This window comes from Gorilla gorilla, chromosome 20 (assembly GCF_029281585.2).
Source record: "Gorilla gorilla gorilla isolate KB3781 chromosome 20, NHGRI_mGorGor1-v2.1_pri, whole genome shotgun sequence".
NCBI lineage: Eukaryota > Metazoa > Chordata > Mammalia > Primates > Hominidae > Gorilla > Gorilla gorilla.
In genome coordinates this window covers 52090302-52109556 of record NC_073244.2, presented here as the reverse complement: position 1 = coordinate 52109556, position 19255 = coordinate 52090302, and the positions used below count along the sequence as shown (strand labels likewise).

The 19255-nt window shown below is 49.2% G+C and overlaps 2 protein-coding genes across 44 annotated transcripts in view; one reads left to right on the top strand and one right to left on the bottom strand.

Annotated features, from left to right (window-relative positions):
* PLD3 (phospholipase D family member 3) overlaps window positions 1-5492 on the bottom strand; it is a 29467-nt gene extending 23975 nt beyond the window's left edge. For 3 of the 35 annotated variants that reach the window (XM_055369419.2, XM_055369414.2, XM_055369418.2), the window contains exon 1: window positions 5141-5235. The gene's annotated coding sequence lies outside the window, so the exon portion shown is untranslated. Of the gene's footprint in view, window positions 1-5140 lie in introns of all 35 variants that reach the window. The other 32 variants (XM_055369426.2, XM_055369416.2, XM_055369410.2 and 29 more) reach the window with 30 other exon arrangements.
* Window positions 5353-19255, top strand: part of C20H19orf47 (chromosome 20 C19orf47 homolog) — a 53044-nt gene continuing 39141 nt past the window's right edge. For 3 of the 9 annotated variants that reach the window (XM_055369432.1, XM_055369431.1, XM_055369433.1), the window contains exons 1-4: window positions 5401-5493; window positions 12016-12067; window positions 17484-17571; window positions 17667-17781. In XM_055369432.1, the coding sequence (XP_055225407.1) occupies window positions 5416-5493; window positions 12016-12067; window positions 17484-17571; window positions 17667-17781 (333 nt within the window). In that variant the 5' untranslated portion in view covers window positions 5401-5415. The other 6 variants (XM_019015765.3, XM_019015766.4, XM_055369430.2 and 3 more) reach the window with 6 other exon arrangements.

Genomic DNA, 19255 nt, shown 5'->3' with positions numbered 1-19255 from the left:
AAAATAAAGAAAGAAAAATAATAACATGGTAGGGCCGGGTGTGGTGGCTCACGCCTGTAATCCCAGCACTTTGGGAGGCCAAGGCGGGCGCATCATGAGGTCAGGAGATTGAGACCATCCTGGTTAACACAGTGAAACCCCATCTCTACTGAAAATACAAAAAATTAGCCAGGCGTGGTGGCGGGCACCTGTAGTCCCAGTTGCTCGGGAGGCTGAGGCAGGAGGATGGTGTGAACCTGGGAGGCAGAGCTTGAAGTGAGCTGAGCTCACACCACTGCACTCCAGCCTGGGTGACAGAGCAAGACTCCATCTCAAATAAAAAAAAAAGAAAAGAAAAGAAAAGAAAAATAATAACATGGTAAGTTTAGGGCAAAGCAGTGTTACCATCTCTGTTTTTCAGATGAGGTGGCAGGGCTCAGGGAAATTACCTGCTTAGGTTGCACAGCATTGGTTTGTCAGTTGGAAATTTGTTTGTTTTTTGAGATGGTGTCTCACTCTGTCACCAAGACTGGAGTGCAGTGGCAGGATCTCAGCTCAAAGCAACCTCCATCTTCCAGGTTCAAGTGATTCTCATGTCTCAACCTCCTGAGTAGGTGGGATGACAGGTGCCCGCCACCACACCTGGCTAATTTTTGTATTTTTTGTAAAGACAGTGTTTCACCATATTGGCCAGGCTGGTCTCGAACTCCTGACCTCAAGTGATCTGCCCACCTCAGCCTCCCAAAGTGCTGGGATTATAGGGATCAGCTGGGAATTTGAACTCAGAGCTCAGTTGTATTCCAGGGCAGTACATGGTTGAACTAATTCATGAACAAACAATGCAAATCTCTGTTCATCACATCAGGCGAGGGACCCTGTGGCTTGAGGGAGGCGTGAGCCTGCAAAAGTGCAGGGTGTGGAGTGAGACAGTGGGGCTTCTTGCATTCATTTTTGATTTTTTTTGAGACAGGGTCTCCTCGCTTTGTTGCCCAGGCTGGAATGCAGTGGTGGGAACACATCTCACTGCAGCCTGGAACTCCTGGGCTCAAGTGGTCCTCTCGCCTCAGGCTCCTGAGTAGCTGGGACCACAGGTGTGTGCCACCATGCCCAGCTAGTTTTTTATTTTTTTGTAGAGTCGGGATCTCACCACATTGCCCAGGCTGCTATTGAACTGCTGGGCTCAAGTGATCTGCCTACCTCAACCTCTCAAAGTGCTGGGATTACAGGCATAAGCCACTGTGCCTGGCCTCAAAGCACTTAATATATTTGTTTTATTTTTTTAAATTGGACTTAATATATTTAATTTTCACAACAGTCCTCTTAAAAATCCCACTTAGGGAATTAAGGATCCAGAGAGGTGAAGTCACAGGTATAAAGAGAAATAGGATATGGGGTAAGCCTGGAACTGGACTTTGGTTAAAAAAAAAGAGAGAGGAAATGTAGCAAGGATTTGAACCCAAGCTGCCTCAAGCTTCCAGGGACAGATGCCACATGATAGCTGCCTCTCCTGTTGTTCATCATCTGTAGATCCCCTGCTGCCTGCCCCCCACCGTCTGGGACAGCAGCTGAACCCCGTGGTGGTGCCAGCCTCTCAAAAACTCCATTAGCATTTCCCTAGCCTGCCCTCAAATTTTATGACTATTTATTTATTTATTTATTTGAGATGGAGTCTTGCTCTGTTGCCCAGGCTGGAGTGAAGTGGTGTGATCTCGGCTCACTGCAATCTCTGCCTCCCGGGTTCAAGCGATTTTCCTGCCTCAGCCTCCTGAGTAGCTGGGATTACAGGCACCCGCCACAACGCCCAGCTAATTTTATATAATTTTGGTAGAGATGAGGTTTCACCATGTTGGTCAGGGTGGTTTCGAACTCCTGACCTCAAGTGATCCGCCCGCCTCAGCCTCCCAAAGTGCTGGGATTATAGGCGTGAACCACCACGCCCGGTCTCGATCTTTGACAGGGATATTTGAAACTTTCTCCCAACATAAAGGATATGTGAGTGCGGACTGAAGAAGATTCTGGCTCTCTTTCCAATAAGGCTGCCTCTCACTAGTCGATCCTGGGTAGAAGTTCTGGAGCTGCCACAGCTCAGGGTGATGGCTTCATGTCACACTGGACCGCATCCCTCCTCGGCTCCACATCCTCCTGTGGCTCCCACTTCACTTGGAGTAAAAGCCAGCCTTCTGAATGGCTCACAAGGCCTTCCACGATGTGCCCCATCACCCCTCCAACGTCGTCTCTTGCCCCTCTCCTCTCTCACTGACCTCCTTGCTATTCCTTAAATATTCCAAGCTTGCTCCTACCACAAGACTTTTGCTTTTGCTGTTCTCTTTGCCCAGCATGCTGTTCTCCCAGAGGGTCATGTCACTCTTTCTTTCTTTCTCTCTCTTTTTTTTTGAGACAGAATCTCGCTGTCGCCCAGGCTGGAGTGCAATGGCACAATCTCGGTTCACTGCAACCTCCGCCTCCCGGGTTCAAGCGATTCTCCTGCCTCAGCCTCCTGAATAGCTGCGATTACAGGTGTCTGCCACTATGCCTGCCTAATTTTTTGTAATTTTAGTAGAGACGAGGTTTCACCATTTTAGTCAGGCTGGTCTCGAACTCCTGACCTCAGGTGATCTGCCAGCCTTGGCCTCCCAAAGTGCTGGGATTATAGGCATGAGCCACCACGCCTGGCCGTTTTTTTTTTTTTTTTTTGAGACAGGGTCTCCCTCTGTTGCCCAGGCTGGAGTGTATCGGCAAAATCATGGCTCACTGAAGCCTCGAACTCCCAGGTTCAAGCGATCCCCCCAACTCTCAGCCTCCCAAGTAGCTGGGACACAGGTGCACACCACCATACCTGGCTAATTTTTGTAGAGATGGGATTTCGCTATGTTGCCCAGGCTGATCTCAAACTCCTGAGCTCCAGCAATCCACCTTCCTCAGCCTCCCAAAGTGCTGTGATCACAAGCGTGAGCCACCGTGCCCAGCCCTACTGTCTCTTCTCCTTCAAGTCTTTGTTTCAAATGTCACCTTCTCAGAAAGCTTTCCCTGACCACCCTATTTAAAACTATAACCTTGACCCCACATTCCCCATGCCCCTTCTAATACATCCAATAATCTACTTACCTATTTACCCATTGCCTCTTACCCCCACTAGAGTGTAGTACACAGTCCATAAGGCCAGATTTTTTTTTTTTTTTTTTGAGACGGGGTCTCACTCTGTCACCCAGGCTGGAGTGCAGTGGTGCGATCTCAACTCACTGCAGCCTCCGCCTCCCGGGTTCAAGCAATCCTCTCACCTCAGCCTCCCGAGTTGCTCAGATTATAGGGGCGCGCCACCATGCCTGGCTAATTTTTGCATTTTTAGTAGAGATGGGGCTTCACCATGTTGTCCAGGCTGGTCTCAAACTCCTGGTCTCAGGTGATCCACCCACTTCACCTCCCAAAGTGCTTGGATTACAGGCGCGAGCCGTTGCGCCAGGCCGAGATATTTTTGTCTGTATTGTTCACTGAGGTATCCCCAGTGTCTGGCAGTGTTGGGCACATATATAGTACATGCCTAAGAATTATGCGCAGAATGATTAATTTGTGTTTTCATTCCCACATTGCAGATGCAGTAACTGAGGCGCTGGGAGGTTAAGCTAGTTGCCCAAGATCATGCAGTGTTTTTTTTTTTTTTTTTTTTTTTTTGAGACGGAGTCTCGCTCTTGTTGCCCAGGCTACAGTGCAATGGCGCGATCTCGGCTCACTGAAACCTCCGCCTCTCGGATTCGAACGATTCTCCTGTCTCAGCCTCCCGAGTAGCTGGGATTACAGGCATGTGCCACCATGCCTGGCTAATTTTGTATTTTTAATAGAGATGGGGTTTCTCCATGTTGGTCAGGCTGGTCTCGAACTTCCGACCTGAGGTGATCCGCCCGCCTCGGCCTCCCAAAGTGCTGGGATTACAGGCGTGAGCCACCGCGCCTGGCCTATTATTATTATTTTTTTTTGAGACGGAGTCTCGCTCTTGTTGCCCAGGCTGGAGTGCAATGGCGCGATCTCGGCTCACTGCAACCTCCACCTCCCCGGTTCAAGCCATTCTCCTGCCTCAGCCTCCCGAGTAGCTGGGATTATAGGCATGCGCCACCACGCCCGGCTAATTTTGTATTTTTAGTAGAGACGGGGTTTCTCCATGTTGATCAGGCTGGTCTCGAACTCCCGACATCAGGTGATCCGCCCACCTTGGCCTCCCAAAGTGCTGGGATTACAGGCATGAGCCACCGCACCCGGCCGAGGGTGACATGGTTAATAACAATATTAGCCAAAAACACCATGTCAAGCTGAGCCTACCACAAGAATAAACTCACAGAATCGTCACACTCAGCCCTGATGTGGATGTCCCCGCGTGCATTTTGCAGATGAAGCTGGGATTGGAAAGGTGCCATAAGGCAGTCAAGGTATCCAGAGGTGTAGTGGGGGGGCTGGGATTCTGACACACCCTAGGTAATGGGCTGCAGTACTCCGTATGTTATGTGAGATGTGACACGGGGAAATCACGAAGACACGGAGGGAAGAAAAATAACTGTAAGGCTGGGTGGCTCCTTATGGGGAAAACTGGAAACATGAGGAGTGGATGGTGACTGGTCAGAGGAACAGTGATGCCAAGGGAGGGACAAAGACATAAGGGGTAATGATGACATAAGAGTTGCATTAGCGCGATTTAAGAAGAGGGATGGGGACAGTAGCCATGCGAAGGTGACTTGGGGGTATGATGAGGGTTTAAGAGAAATGAGGATTTTATAAAGGAGAAATGGCAACAAAAGCAGGATGCAGGTAACATATGGCGATGACGAATTTAAAGGGAGCGATTACGACCTATGGTGGCAAAGAGGGCTTAAGGGGAACGAAAGCGAGTTAAGGGCGTTGATGGCGACAAGAGAGTTGTGAGGATTTAAAGAGGGTGATGGCGACATAAGGAGTTGTGAGGATTTAAGTGGGATGAGACAGAAGGAGAGGAATGTTGACATAAAGAGACCGAGGACGACATAAATTATAGCGTGGAAGACAACGCTATAATTATATATATTATATTCCATATATTATATTCCATATAATATATATATTATATTCCATGCATTATAGCGTGGAAGACAACACGAGGAGGGTAGCCGAGGCGCCGCGCCCCCAGATCGCACAGTACCTGCACTCCACGTCTCCCACTCCGAGACCCAGCCCCACACGCACCTTCCAGGCTGTATCCCCGCCTGACGGCACCTCCTAGCCGCGCGCAGGCGCACTACGGCTAGACTGCAGGCCGGCGGGGGCCAGGCATGCGCCTTTCTCATTGGCCGCGCCGCTCGCTAGCTTCGGGCGGAGGGGAGCGCCGGGCCGACGGTGGGGAGAGCCCGGCCGATGGTGGGCGGTCACGTGACGGCTACGACTGCACTCTCGCTGGTGACGGTGGGCGGTCACGTGATGGTTATGGCCGCACTCTCGCTGGTGGCGGCCTGTTGGGGTAGAGCGGCCGCGGGCGGGTCAGTTCAGCTTCCGGCGGTGAGAGGGTGCTTCCGGGGCGGGCAGCCCGGGCCGGGGGAGGAGTGTCTGACAGTTGGCGCCGCCGGTAGGGAGGGCGGGCGGCGCGAGTGGGCGCGGGCCCGGTGGGCCAGGTGAGGCGCGGGCCGGGGGTGGTGGGACTGGGCCGGTTGCGGTAGGGACGGGTGGCGTCCGGGGGTCTGGACTCAGTTCGGGCTCCGCTGTACGGCTTCGGACGTACGATTTGTTTCTTTGAGCCTCAGTTTCCTCCCCTGTGGAATGGGGGTTAGAATCCGACTGTATCACCGGCTTTATAAATGGGAGTGAGAAGTCAGGTCGTGTACGTTGGATCCCTTAGTTCAGCGCCTCCGCATAACGCTCACTTCGTTACTATACTATTATTAGTAGTATTGATGTTTGCGCGCTTAGTATGAAAAATTGTTGGGTTTGGAAGCCGTCGGATTTTGGTTCAAGTCCCGCTCCACTGTGCGGCAGTGGGGCTTGTGTCTTCGCTTCCTTGAACCCCGTTTTTTCTCATCTGTACAATGAGAGCAGATAGTCCCAATATCATAGGGTCGTCTTGAGGATTCTGATGAAATGTGTGTGTGTAAAGATTTTAAGCAGAGGGGCTGGCACAGTGAGAGTTCGTGGATTGGGACTATAATGATAATGATTCTGAGAGTCATTGGTGTAGCTGGGAATTCCAGGGAAGCTGGGGGAGAAAGCTCAGAGACAGCAATAGGAAAAACTTAGAATTGGAGCCGGGGAAATCGACATCCTGCCACTTACTATTTGACCAATTTTGCTGAGTTCTGAAGTACTAGTTTTTTTCTTTTTCTTGATAATGACTAGTGCATTTTTTTCCCCAGTAAATTAATTTGAGAAGGCAAATTTGCATTGCTGTCTTTCTTCTTCTTTTTTTTTTTTTCTTTGAGACAGAGTTTCGCTCTTGTTGCCCAGGCTGGAGTGCAATGGTGCGACTTCGTCTAACCGCAACTTCCGCTTCCCGGGTTCAAGTGATTCTCCTGCCTCAACCTCCCGAGTAGCTGGGATTACAGGCATGCGCCACCACGCCCGGCTAATTTTTTTGTATCTTAGTAGAGACGGGGTTTCTGCATGTTGGTCAGGCTGGTCTCGAACTTCTGACTTCAGGTGATCTGCCCGCCTCGGCATCCCAAAGTGCTGGGATTACAGGTGTGAGCCACCGTGCCCGGCGCATCGCTGTCTTCAATGGAAAACTAGCATTGCTGGCCATGAGAGGAAGGAAGAGTTCAGGTAAAATGGAAACTGAACAGCCCATTACATTGTACACTGAAATGGAAAGATAATTGAAAAAGGAATACTACGTATTCCCTTTGAATAGGGATACTGTTCAGAACCTGTACTGTGTGATTCCCTGTTGTCAGATCCCGTGGACCCCCATTAAGTTGTCCTTATACTTGTTCCCAGCTCACGCTTTGTATACAACTAGCATTAAGTCAGTGACTGTCCCACTGTTTCCCTAGCTTACTGAAGATTTGTTTTATTTGATGCACACTTAACATCACACTTAACCACCTGCCGTGCATCTTTGTTCTAAGGACTCTGTTTATTAACTCGTTTAATCCGAGTAACACCTTTAAGAATGGGTCCTTGGCTGGGCGTGTTGGCTCACGCCTCTAATCCTAGCACTTTGGGAGGCCGAGGCGGGCGGATCACGAGGTCAGGAGATGGAGACCATCCTGGCTAACACGGTGAAACCCCGTCTCTACTAAAACTACAGAAAATTAGCCGGGCGTGGTGGTGGGGGCCTGTAATCCCAGCTATTTGGGAGGCTGAGGCAGGAGAATTGCTTGAACCTGGGAGGCAGAGGTTGCAGTGAGCCGAGATCACGCCACTGCACTCCAGCCTGGGCGACAGAGTGGGACTCCATCTCAAAAAAAAAAAAAAGGGTCCTCTTTTTTTTTTTTTTTAAGATGGTGTTTTTTTAATTTTTATTATTTATTTATTTATTTGAGACAAGGTCTCGCTCTGTTGCCCAGGCTGGAGTGCAGTGGTGCAATCTTGGATCACTGCAACCTCTGCCTCCCGGGCTTAAGCAATTCTCCTGCCTCAGCCTCCTGAGTAGCTAGGATTACAGGTGCCCACCACCACACCAGGCTAATTTTTGTATTTTTAGTAGAGATGGGGTTTCACTATGTTGGCCAGGCTGGTCTTGAATTCCTGACCTCAGGTTATCCACCTGCCTCAGCCTCCCAAAGTGCTGGCCGAGAATTGGTAATCTTACTTTTTTTTTTTTTTTTTTTGAGATGGAGTCTCACTCTGTTGCCCAGGCTGGAGTGTAGTGGTACAGTTTCGGCTCACTGCAACCTCTGCCTCCTGGGTTCAAGTGATTCTCCTGCCTCAGCCTGCCGAGTAGCTGGGATTACAGGTGCCTGCCACCATGCCCAGCTAATTTTTTGTATTTTTAGTAGAGGTGGAGTTTCACCATGTTGGCCAGGCTGGTCTCAAACTCCTGACCTTGTGATCCACCGCCTTGGCCTCCCAAAGCGTTGGGATTACAGGCATGAGCCACTGCGCCCAGCCACCTTTCCTTTTTTTTTTTTTTTTTTTTTGAGACAGAGTCTTGCTCTGTTGCCCAGGCTGGAGTGAAGTGGCGTAATCTTGGCTCACTGCAACCTCTCCCCCACCGCCCCGGGTTGAAGCGATTCTCCCACCTTAGCCTACTGAGTAGCTTGGATTACAGGCATACACCACCATGCCTGGCTAATTTTTGTATTTTTAGTAGAGATGGGGTTTCACCATATTGGCCAGGCTGGTCTCGAACTCCTGACCTCAGGTGATCCACCTGCCTCAGCCTCCCAAAGTGCTGTGATTACAGGCGTGAGCCACCACGCCCAGTTTTTTTTTTTTTTTTTTTAACAGTGACAGGGTCTCGCTATATTGCCCAGGCTGGCCTCAAAATCCTGGGCTCCAGAGATCCTCCTGCTTCGGCCTCCCAAAGTGCTGGGATTACAGGTGTGAGTTACTGTACCCGGCCTTACCATTCTTATTGTGCAGTTGAGGGAAGTGAGGTCAGAAAGGTTAAGCTACTTGTCCAGAGTCAGGATTAGGACGTGGTAAAATTGGGATTTTACCTTCTAAGGGCTTAGCACATGGAGTCTGGTATGTGGTAATCCCTTGAGTTTTGGGAGCTGCTGTCTTTAAAATCACTATTATAATTTTCACTATTCGGAAAGTCAGTGCTGGAGATGGGCTTTTAAGATTGTGGAGAGAGGAAACTGAATCCGGTAGGGTCTGTAGCACTTGGGGGGAATACCAGTACTTAAAGGGTTCTGGTTAGCATTAACTGAGACATTGAAAAACAGACCATAGTACCTGGCTGGTAGTAATCCCTCAATCAGCATGAACCGTAGCCATTGGACTGCCTGGGGTCCAAGTCCTGCTGCTTCCTTTACTTGCTGTATGATCTTGAACTCCTAGGCTCAAGGGATCCTCCTGCCCCTAAAGTGCTGGGATGACAGGCCTGAGCCACTGTGCCCAGCCTTTTGCTGTGTGATCTTGGACCTGCCATTCTCATCTGTAACTTTCCGAGGGTGGTTGTGAGGAGTGACTGAGATGTGTACATGCTCAGTTCCTGGTACATAGTAAACACTCAATGGGACCTATTCCCTGGACATCAGAATCAGGAAGAACTTGTTTTTGAATCCCAATAAGGTCAGTTGCTAGATGTGCCATTTGACAAACGACTGCACCTCAATGAGTCGGGATTTTTCATCGATAAAAACAGGGCTAATAATAGTCCTCACTCGCTGAGCTGTTGGGATGCATCTGCATGATGCTTGGCCCTGGTCCTGATGCATAGTTAGTGCTTGGTTTGTGAGATGTTCTGTCTGACTTACTGAGACCTCTCCGTGCTGTTCTTTGAGAGATGCATGTTGTACTGTATTTTTATTTTATTATTATTTTTTGAGACAGAGTCTCGCTCTGTCACTCAGGCTAGAGTGCAGTGGTGTGATCTCGGCTCACTGCAACCTCTGCCTCCCGGGTTCAAGCGATTCTCCTGCCTCAGCCTGCCGAGTAGCAGGGATTACAGGCGCCCACGACCACGCCCGACTAATTTTTGTATTTTTAGTAGAGATGGGGTTTCACCATGTTGGTCAGGCTGGTGTCAAACTCCTGACCTCAGGTGATCCACCCGCCTCGACCTCCCAAAGTGCTGGGATTACAGGCATGAGCCACTGCTCCTGGCCTGTATTGTCTTTGGCCAGTGGTAAAATTCAGGAGGGAAATTGGATCTAAGAGTGTTGAGTACAGGAGAGAGTGATGTCTGTGGTCATACTCATCAATAAGAGATTGAGCAGAAGGCCAGGTGCCTGTAATCCCAGCACTTTGGGAAACTGATGTGGGCAGATCACTTGAGGTCAGGAGTTCGAGACTAGCCTGGCCAACATGGTGAAACCCCATCTGTACTAAAAATACAAAAATTAGCTGGGTGTGGTGGCGAGTGCCTGTGGTCCCAGCTGCTCGGGAGGCTGAGGCAGGAGAACCGCTTGAACCCAGGAGGCGAAGGTTGCAGTGAGCCGAGATCGCGCCACTGCACTCCAGCCTGGGCGACAGAGCAAGACTTTGTCTCAAAAAAAAAAAAAAAAAAAAAAAAAAAAAAATTGAGCAGAAGCCAGAGAAGGGCAAGATTAACCCTAGTGAGGATAGAGAAGAGAGTCTCATATGTGGTGACTTAGGGAAAGTGTCACAAAGTAGATGGCAGTGGAGCAGAAGGAAGGATAGGTTGCCAGGAGGAGACAGGCATTCCAGGCACAGGTGACATCCTCTAAAAACTGGGAGGCCGGCAAAGCACCTGTGTGGGGAAGGAGGCCTGGAGGATGAGACCAGGCACAACACCTCCAGGGTGCTTAGTAGGCACCAAGCACTGTCTCAAGTGCTTTTATTCATAGAAACTCATCCAACCCTTATAGCAGTCCTCTAAGGTAAGTCATGTTTGCACCCTCCCAATTCACAAATGGGGACACCGCGGCCTGACTGTTGAAGTCACTTGCCGAGATCACACAGCTAATAAGTGGTAGAGCTGGATTTGAACTGTACAGTCTGGTTGCAGAGTTGTTACTCTTGACCACTCCATTATACCATCAAAATCTGTTAGGGGATGGGACAGGTCGTACGGGGTGGTAAACAGGAAGGTTCTTGGACAGAGGGCTTCTGCACCCCATGCAGGGGTGAGGGAGGATCAGTATTGGGGGCTGCGATAGATAGAAGGGAGCAGAGTGAGGGAAGAGGGCAGAGGAGCCGGGTCAGGGAAGAGGCAGAGGGCTAAGTAGGAAGGAAGTTTGGGCCAGGGCAGTGTGGGCCCCGTGATCCTGGAGTCGCATAGCGTTGAATCAGCACATGAAAAAGTTATTTCCTTTAGTTCCCATTCAACACTGCTTTTAACGGAGACAGTCTCCATTGGTGCTAATATGTCCTTAACACCACCTTTCTACCATCTGCTAATGTAAGGGAAAATTGGTTTTCCATGTCTTCTCTGGGACGTCTCATGATCAGGTCGCCACTTCTGTGACCTGTCTCCTCCCAGTGTCCTCCCAGCTTGCTCCACTGCAGCCACACTGGCTCCTTGCTTTCCCTCCAGCATGCCAGATGAGCCACTGGCTCAGGGCGCTGGACTTGCTGTACCTTCTTCTGGAACACTTTTTCTCTGTAAAACCACATGGCTCATTGCTTCCCTCCCTTTAGGTCTCTAAATGTTGCTTTAGGTCTTCCCTGATCACTCTGTTGAAAATTACAACCCCTCCCTTCCCAGGTCCTCCATGTCTTCTCTGTGGCACTAAAGGCTTCCTAACGTACTATATTAACTGTTTGGCTTGTTTACTCTCTGTCTCCCCTGTCCCCTGTACCCAGCTAGCTGCTAAGTTCCATGGCTTTGTTCAACTTGGTATCCCTAAGTGCCTTACACATAGTAGGTTCTCAGTGAATAGGGTTTTGGGTTTGTTTGTTTGTTTGAAGACTAGTCAACTGCAGTAGTGAGAAAAGGAGAAAGAGTAGAATAAGGAGTTCCATCTGTAAAGGACTATGAACAGTCAATTGAGATAATTCACTACCTTTGGACCAGACTTTTTTTTTGAGACAGGGTCTTGCTATGTTGTCCAGGCTGGTCTTGAACTCCTAGCTTCAAGTGATCCTCCCACCTTGGCCTCCCAAAGTGCTGGGATTACAGGCATGAGCCAGCATGCTTGGCTGGTATTTATTGTTAAAGTCTTGGCCAGAAGTGTCTTATTTCTGTTGCACTCCTTTTCCAGCCAACCTTTTGGGGTGTGTGTGAATGGAGCTGTGGACATTTGCTGTCCCTGGGCCTTGTCTCAGGCACAAGCGATGATGGTGGTGGCAGCTCTGTCCCAGGCTGACTTCCTGCCAGCTGCTCCAGGCTATTCCTGGGCGGTGAGCCCCTAGCCCAGGAACATTCCTCTGGCATGCAGACAGACAGGCACAGGAGAGGGACAAACACTCACAGCCGGCAGCAACTTATGGGCTCTCTCCTCTCTTCTCTTTCAGGCTCCAGGGAGCAGTGTCAGGGCCAGGGAGACGATGGTCTCCGTGACTATGGGTGAGTCTGTGGCCTTCTCTCCAGGGCCCCCTCTCCCCACTGCCCTTTTTGAGGTATGGCCTTGGTGGGGGACGATGGGATGGGGGAGGGAGGACTGGATCACTGGCAGGAACAGCTGTACTCTGAGGACCGTGGCAGGGTGGGGCTGGAACTGCTTGAGGCCTGCCCGCCTCCTCACTGGATCTCTCTCCTGACTGTATAGTTTAGCTGTGAAGAACGTGGGTTACGAAGTCCAGCAGGTCTCCCACGTGGCCTCACAGCGCCTTGGTTTTCTCACCTGTGAAATGGAAATGATATTCACACATCCTGGGATTAAGGAGATTATAGCATGTAAAAGCTTGGGCATAGTTCTAAACAAACCTTAGGTGTTGTTATTATCACAAGCCTTAAGCTCTGTATTTGGGGATTGCTAAGGCACAGAGGTTAGTTGGTGGCTTTGAAAAATTTTGACATTTATTATAATATAGAAAAGTATGTTATATATATTACATATATATGTTTGTTGAGATAGAGTTTCGCTCTCGTTGCCCAGGCTGGAGTGCAATGGCACGATCTCGGCTCACTGCAGCCTCCACCTCCCGAGTTCAAGCGATTCTCCTGTCTTAGCCTCCCAAGTAGCTGGGATTACAGGCGTGTGCCACCACGCCCAGCTAATTTTTGTATTTTTAGTAGAGACAGGGTTTCACCATGTTGGCCAGGCTGGTCTCGAACTCCTGACCTCAGGTGATCTTCCCTCTTCGGCCTCCCTAAGTGCTGGGATTACAGGCGTGAGCCACCGCGCCTGGCCCATAAAATATATTTGTATAGTTTTAAGAGTGATTAAAAAGCAAAGTCTGAGTATATCTTTTTTTTTTTTTTTTTGAGACAGGCTCACACTGTTGCCCAGGCTGGAGTGCTGTGGTGCAATCTCAGCTCACTGCACCCTCTGCCTCCCAGGCTCAGGTGATCCTCCCATCTCAGCCTCCGAGTAGCTGGGACTATAGTCACACACCATCACGCCCGGCTAATTTTTGTATTTTTTGTAGAGATGGGGTTTCGCCATGTTGCCCGGGCTGGTCTTGAACTCCTGTGCTCAAGAGATCCTCCTGCGTCAGCCTCCCAAAGTGCTGGGATTACACATGTGAGCCACTGCGCCTGGCCTGTATTCCTTTTTATTTGAGACAGAGTCTTGCTCTGTCGCCAGGCTGGAGTGCAGTGGCATGATCTCTGCTCACTGCAAGCTCTGCCTCCCGGGTTCACGCCATTCTCCTGCCTCAGCTTCCCGAGTAGCTGGGACTACAGGCACGTGCCACCACGCCCAGCTAATTTTTGTATTTTTAGTAGAGATGGGGTTTCACCATGTTGGCCAGGATGGTCTCGATCTCTTGACCTCGTGATCCACCTGCCTTGGCCTCCCAAAGTGCTGGGATTACAGACGTGAGCCACCACGCCTGGCTGCCTGTATTCTTTATAATTCCATTTATATAAATCATAGAAGCAGGCAAAATCAATCTATTTTGTTAGAAGGTGGTGGTTGCCTCTGGGAAGGAGTGAGTAGAGACTCTAAAGGTAATATAAAGGGTTCCGAGGTATTAGAAATACCTGATTTCTTGATTTGGGTGCTGATTACATAGGTGTGTCTGGTTTAGGAAGATCTATTGACTTGTGCACTTTTTTGCATGTACATTATAGTTCCATAAAAAGATTGAAAAATCCAAACCCTATTACCCGTCCAGGTCAAAAAAAGAGAATATTGTCAGCCCCCTGAGAGTCCTACCCCAATCACACTCCCCTCTCTTCTCCATTCTCCATATGGAATAAATCATTTTGTGAACATCTTTTCTTGCCTTACCTTTCTTTTTTTTTTTTTTTTTTTGTTTTGAGATGGAGTTTCGCTTTTGTTGCCTAAGCTGGAATGCAATGGTGCGATCTCGGCTCACCACAACCTCTGCCTCCTGGGTTCAAGCAATTCTCCTGCCTCAGCCTCCAGATTGAGTAGCTGGGATTACAGGCATGCGCCACCATGCCTGGCTAATTTTGTATTTTTAGTAGAGATGGGGTTTTTCTATGTTGGTCAGGCTGGTCTTGAACTCCTGACCTCAGGTGATCCGTCTGTCTCGGCCTCCCAAAGTGCTGGGATTACAGGTGTAAGCCACCACTCCTGGCCTTCCTTGCCTTTCTTTATAGTTGTATTACCAGTGGGACATTCCTATTCTGTAGACTTTGGTTTTGAATTTACATGAATGAAATCATACCTTGTGTTCTTTTGTATCTGGCTTCTTTTGCTCAACATAATGTCTAAGGGTCATCTATGTTGACTTTCTTTTCACTGCTGTATAGTATGTCACCTTGAGAGTGACCACCGTGTGTTTATCAATGCTGCTGTCAATGGATATTGCATTATTACTGGGTTGGAGCTATCACAGACAAACTGCTATGAATATTCTTGTACGTGTCTCCTGGTGTGTGCAACAAGCCACATCTCATCGATTCCAAGACTCACATCATTGCACAACTTAATATTTCTGAAGTAGGGGTATATCTTACAGCCAGTGCCTTATGACAGTTTAATTGGCTGCATATTTTCCTTCCTTAGCAATACATGAAATGATGGTGTGTGCTTAATGTGGGGACTCTTTCAATTCCTCAGACACTGGGTTTCAGTAATCTCTTGGTTAAATTCACAGGCTTTGGCTGGTCCCTATGAACTGATTGGTCTTTACAACTAATTGATCACAACCAGTTACAGATTTCTTTGTTCCTTCTCCCTTCCCACTGCTTCACTTGACTAGCCTTAAAGTCAATCAGTCAATTAATCAATCATAGGCTTTGGCTCAGAGCTACCCCCAACCTACATGATACTTTTTTCTCCCCTTAATAACAGCTTAGTTTAGGTATAATGCATTTATCATACATTTTACCTAGTTAAGGTGTATAATTCGATGGTTTTTATATTATCTGTTCACAGAGCTGTGCAGCCATCACCATAATTAATTTTAAAACATCTTTATCACTCTCTCTTGAAACCCCATACCTTAGCAGGGTGTTATGGTGCATGCCTGTAATCCCAGCACTTTGGGAGGCCGAGGCAGGTGGATCGCTTGAGTCCAGGAGTTTGAGACCAGCCTAGGCAACATGGCGAAACTCTGTCTCTATAAAAAATACAAAAAAATGCCGGGGGTGGTGGCTCACGCCTGTAATCTCATCACTTTGGGAGGCCAGGGCATGTGGATCACAAGGTCAGGAGTTTGAGACCAGCCTGACCAACATAGTGAAACCCTGTCTCTACTAAAAATACAAAAATTAGCTGTTCATGGTGGCACGTGGCTGTAATCCTAGCTACTCAGGAGGCTGAGGCAGGAGAATTGCTTGAACCCGGAGGTGGAGGTTGCAGTCAGCCGAGATTGTGCCACTGCACTCCAGTCTGGGTGACAGAATGAGACTCCATCTAAAAAGAAATATATATATATGTGTATATATATATGTATTTGTGTGTGTGTGTGTATATATATATATTTGTGTATATATATGTGTGTATATATATATATATATTTGTGTGTGTGTGTGTGTGTGTGTGTATATATATGTATATATATACAAAAAATCAGCCTGGCCTGGTGGCATGCGCCTGTAGTTTAACTACTTGAGAAGCTGAGGTGGGAAGATCGCTTGAGCCCAGGAGGTTGAGACGGCAGTGAGCTATGATTGCGCCACTGCACTCTGGCCTAGGCGACAGAGGGAGACCCTGTCTCAAAAAAATTAAAACCCCATGCCCATTAGCAGTCACTTCCCCTGTCCCCCTAGCAACCACTAATCTACTTTCTCTTTAGATTTGCCTGTTCTAGACATTTCATATACATGGAATCATTATGTGGTGCTTGTTGATAGTTAGAGGTGCCTGCTTCTGGTCAGTGGGACCCAGGGCCCTATGGCTTAGCAGGTGGATGGTGCCTGCACAACATAGGGAAATGGTACCCCTTTCCTCTGGCCTGGCGGAGGAAATCCTAAGGACATGAGCTCCTCGCCAGCCTCAGTCCCCGAGGGCCAGTCAGCACCCTGGGTAACCGGCCTGTGGCTGGCTGGGCAGGGGCCTTCTTGGAGATGTGGCCCATGGGGTTTCACCTGAGCCCCACACTGCCACTCGTGTAACACCTGTGTGTCTGCTTCCCTGCTCTGAGTCTCTATTGTCTTAAAAGAAAAATGGGTGAGGTAATAACAGATTTCTTCTAATCTAAAATAGCATGGATTGTTGGATGTACTGAGAAAGAAAAACAGTTTGCTAATTAAACTATGGCACACCGTCAGTCATGAAGTAGATCCTAGTTTCAGAGATGTCAAAATGTGAAAAAAAGTTCTACTTCGAATCAGTGATCTTAGCTATCACCTGGCCTGGCAGGTTGGGGTCAGTTTGAGGGTCACACCCACCAAGAAGCCAAGAAAATTTAGAAAGAATAAAGTTTCATAGGTGGGGTCTGCCTGGTCTTGGCCGTGGCTCTATGTTTAGTGGTGATGGGAGTAATAGTAATAATAATAATAATAATAATAATAATAATAATTGCTGTCATGGTTTGAGGATGTCCTCTGGGTCAAGCATCATTTAAAGCCTTTTATATGGAGGTTCTCATTGAGTCTGCACAGTGACCCAAGGACATTGGGGCTGTTATCACTAAAATCTCAGCTCCACAAGGGCTGGGACTTCATCTTGTGCCTTGTGGTATCCCCCGTGTGTAGGACAGGACCTGTCCTTTGCCAAATGCTGGGTAAACACCTATCAGATCTGTTATCCCAGGTTTACAGATGAGGAAACCAAGGCACCAAGAGTTAACTTACCCAAAGTCCCTCCATAGGGAAATCGCAGGGTTAGGATTCGAACCCAAGCTCCGAAGCCCATGTTAGTAACTTCCATGCCTCTCTCTGAGGGAGGTTTGCTATTGTGGCGGGTAGGGGCTTGCCAAGGCTCATGGGCTGGCTCTGTGATGCTTCTTTCCAGCCACCTGAGGATCCTATCATCCTCTGGGCCTAGGCTGGCTGATGGGGACTAGGGCAGAGAACCCAGAGTCCCAGTTACCCTAACTCAGTCATGGGCCCAGCATGTGTAGTGATGCAGAGAGCCAGCACTGGGGCGGGGTGGAGCTGTAAGGAGAAAGGCTGTGGTAAAGGTTTGGGAGCTCTGCCCCTTGTTTAGCATTGTGGCTTGGGGTGGGTTGCCCAACCTTTCCCTGCCTCATTTTCCTCATCGGCAACTCAGGCGAGTCTTAATACTGCTTAACTCACAGGGTCAGGAAGGCTCAGTTCCATCATGTGTGTGTGGAGCACTCCATGCAGGGCCTGGCATATGATGAGCATTTAATTTGTGGGAGCTGCTGTGATTGTGGTTTTGCTAATGCTATTCTCTAAAGAGGACAGTGTGAGTAATGAGCCCTGTCCAACCCCACAGCCACTTCCGAGTGGATCCAGTTCTTTAAGGAAGCCGGCATTCCTCCAGGACCTGCCGTCAATTATGCCGTGATGTTTGTGGATAATAGGTGAGGAGGCTGAACTTGGGGATGGGGTGGTGGGGAGCTGGCTGGCCCACCCACTCTGGCCCACCTGGGGCCTCACCACTGACCTTTCCCTGCAGGATTCAGAAGAGCATGCTGCTGGATCTCAATAAGGAGATAATGAATGAGCTGGGCGTGACCGTGGTGGGTGACATCATCGCCATTCTCAAGCATGCCAAAGTGGTGCACCGTCAGGTGGGTGCTGTGCCCACCCTCTCTGTCTCTGGGTTTGACATGGAGGTGGAGGGTCAGTTGCAGAGCCAATGGGAGGCCTGGCAGCAGAGGCAGGCCGACCCGGGTTCCAGGGCTGGTTCAGCCATTTGCTGTGTGACGCTGGGCACATTGCCCAACCTCTCTGAGCTGTATTTTCTGCGTCTGTGAAAGAGAGGCAAACCTGGCTGGGTGCGGTGGCTCACGCCTGTAATCTCAGCACTTTGGGAGGCTGAGGCGGTCGGATCACGAGGTCAGGAGATCGAGACCATCCTGGCTAACACGGTGAAACCCCGTCTGTACTAAAAATACAAAAAATTAGCCGGGCGTGGTGGCGGGCGCCTGTAGTCCCAGCTACTTGGGAGGCTGAGGCAGGAGAATGGCATGAACCTGGGAGGCAGAGCTTGCAGTGAGCCGAGATCGCACCACTGCACTCCAGCCTGGGCGACAGAGCGAGACTCTCTCAAGGAAAAAAAAAAAAAAAAAAATCTTGAAGGGTAGTTGTATATAGTTTTTTGAGACGGTGTCTCGCCATGTTGCCCAAGCTGGTGTCGAACTCCTGGGCTCAGGCCATCCTCCTGCCTCGGTCTCCCAAAATACTGGGATTTCAGGCATGAGCTGCTGCTCCCAGCCCTGGTTGTGAGTATTAAGCTATGTGAAGCACTAGCACAGTGGAAACTGCCTGTATTCGGGTCCCTCTGTAATAACTATTATTGCTGCTTCACATTTTTGTGATAATTATTATCTCCAGGACAGCAGCTTCCTATGTGGGACCCAGATGGCAACCTGGCTCACAACCTGGACATTCCAGTCTTGACCCCTCCACTTATAGTGACCCACCTTCCTGGATCTCTTTGAAATGGGCTTCTCACACAGCCCTGATGCTAGTGTGGCTGTGGCCACCTACCAGATAGTATATGTGGCCTTGAGCACCAGACCTGGAGTGTTGTACTCATTAAGTGATTAATATAATAGCTAACACTTACCAAGCACTTGCTGTGGCCTGCCAGGCACTGTCTCCTTCCCTCCCTTCCTCCCTCCCTCCTTCCCTTCCTCCTTCCCTCCCTCCCTCCTTCCCTTTCTCCCTTCCTTCCTTCCTCCCTCCCTCCCTACCCCCCATTCCTTCCTTCCTTTCTTCACTTGTTTATTATTTATTTTTGAGACAGGGTCTCACTCCATCGTCCAGGCTGGAGTGCAGTAGCACTATCTCGGCTCACTGCAACCTCTGCCTCCCGGGTTCAAGTGATTCTCCTGAGTAGCTGGGATTACAGGCATGTGCCCCTGTGCCTGGCCTCTTTATTTTATTTAATTGAGACAGAATCCTGCGCTGTTGCCCAGGCTGGAGTGTAGTGATGCTGTCTTGGCTCACTGCAGTCTCCACCTCCCAAGTTCAAGAGATTCTTGTACCTCAGCCACCTGAGTGATTGGGATTACAGGCGTGCGCCACCATGCCCAGCTA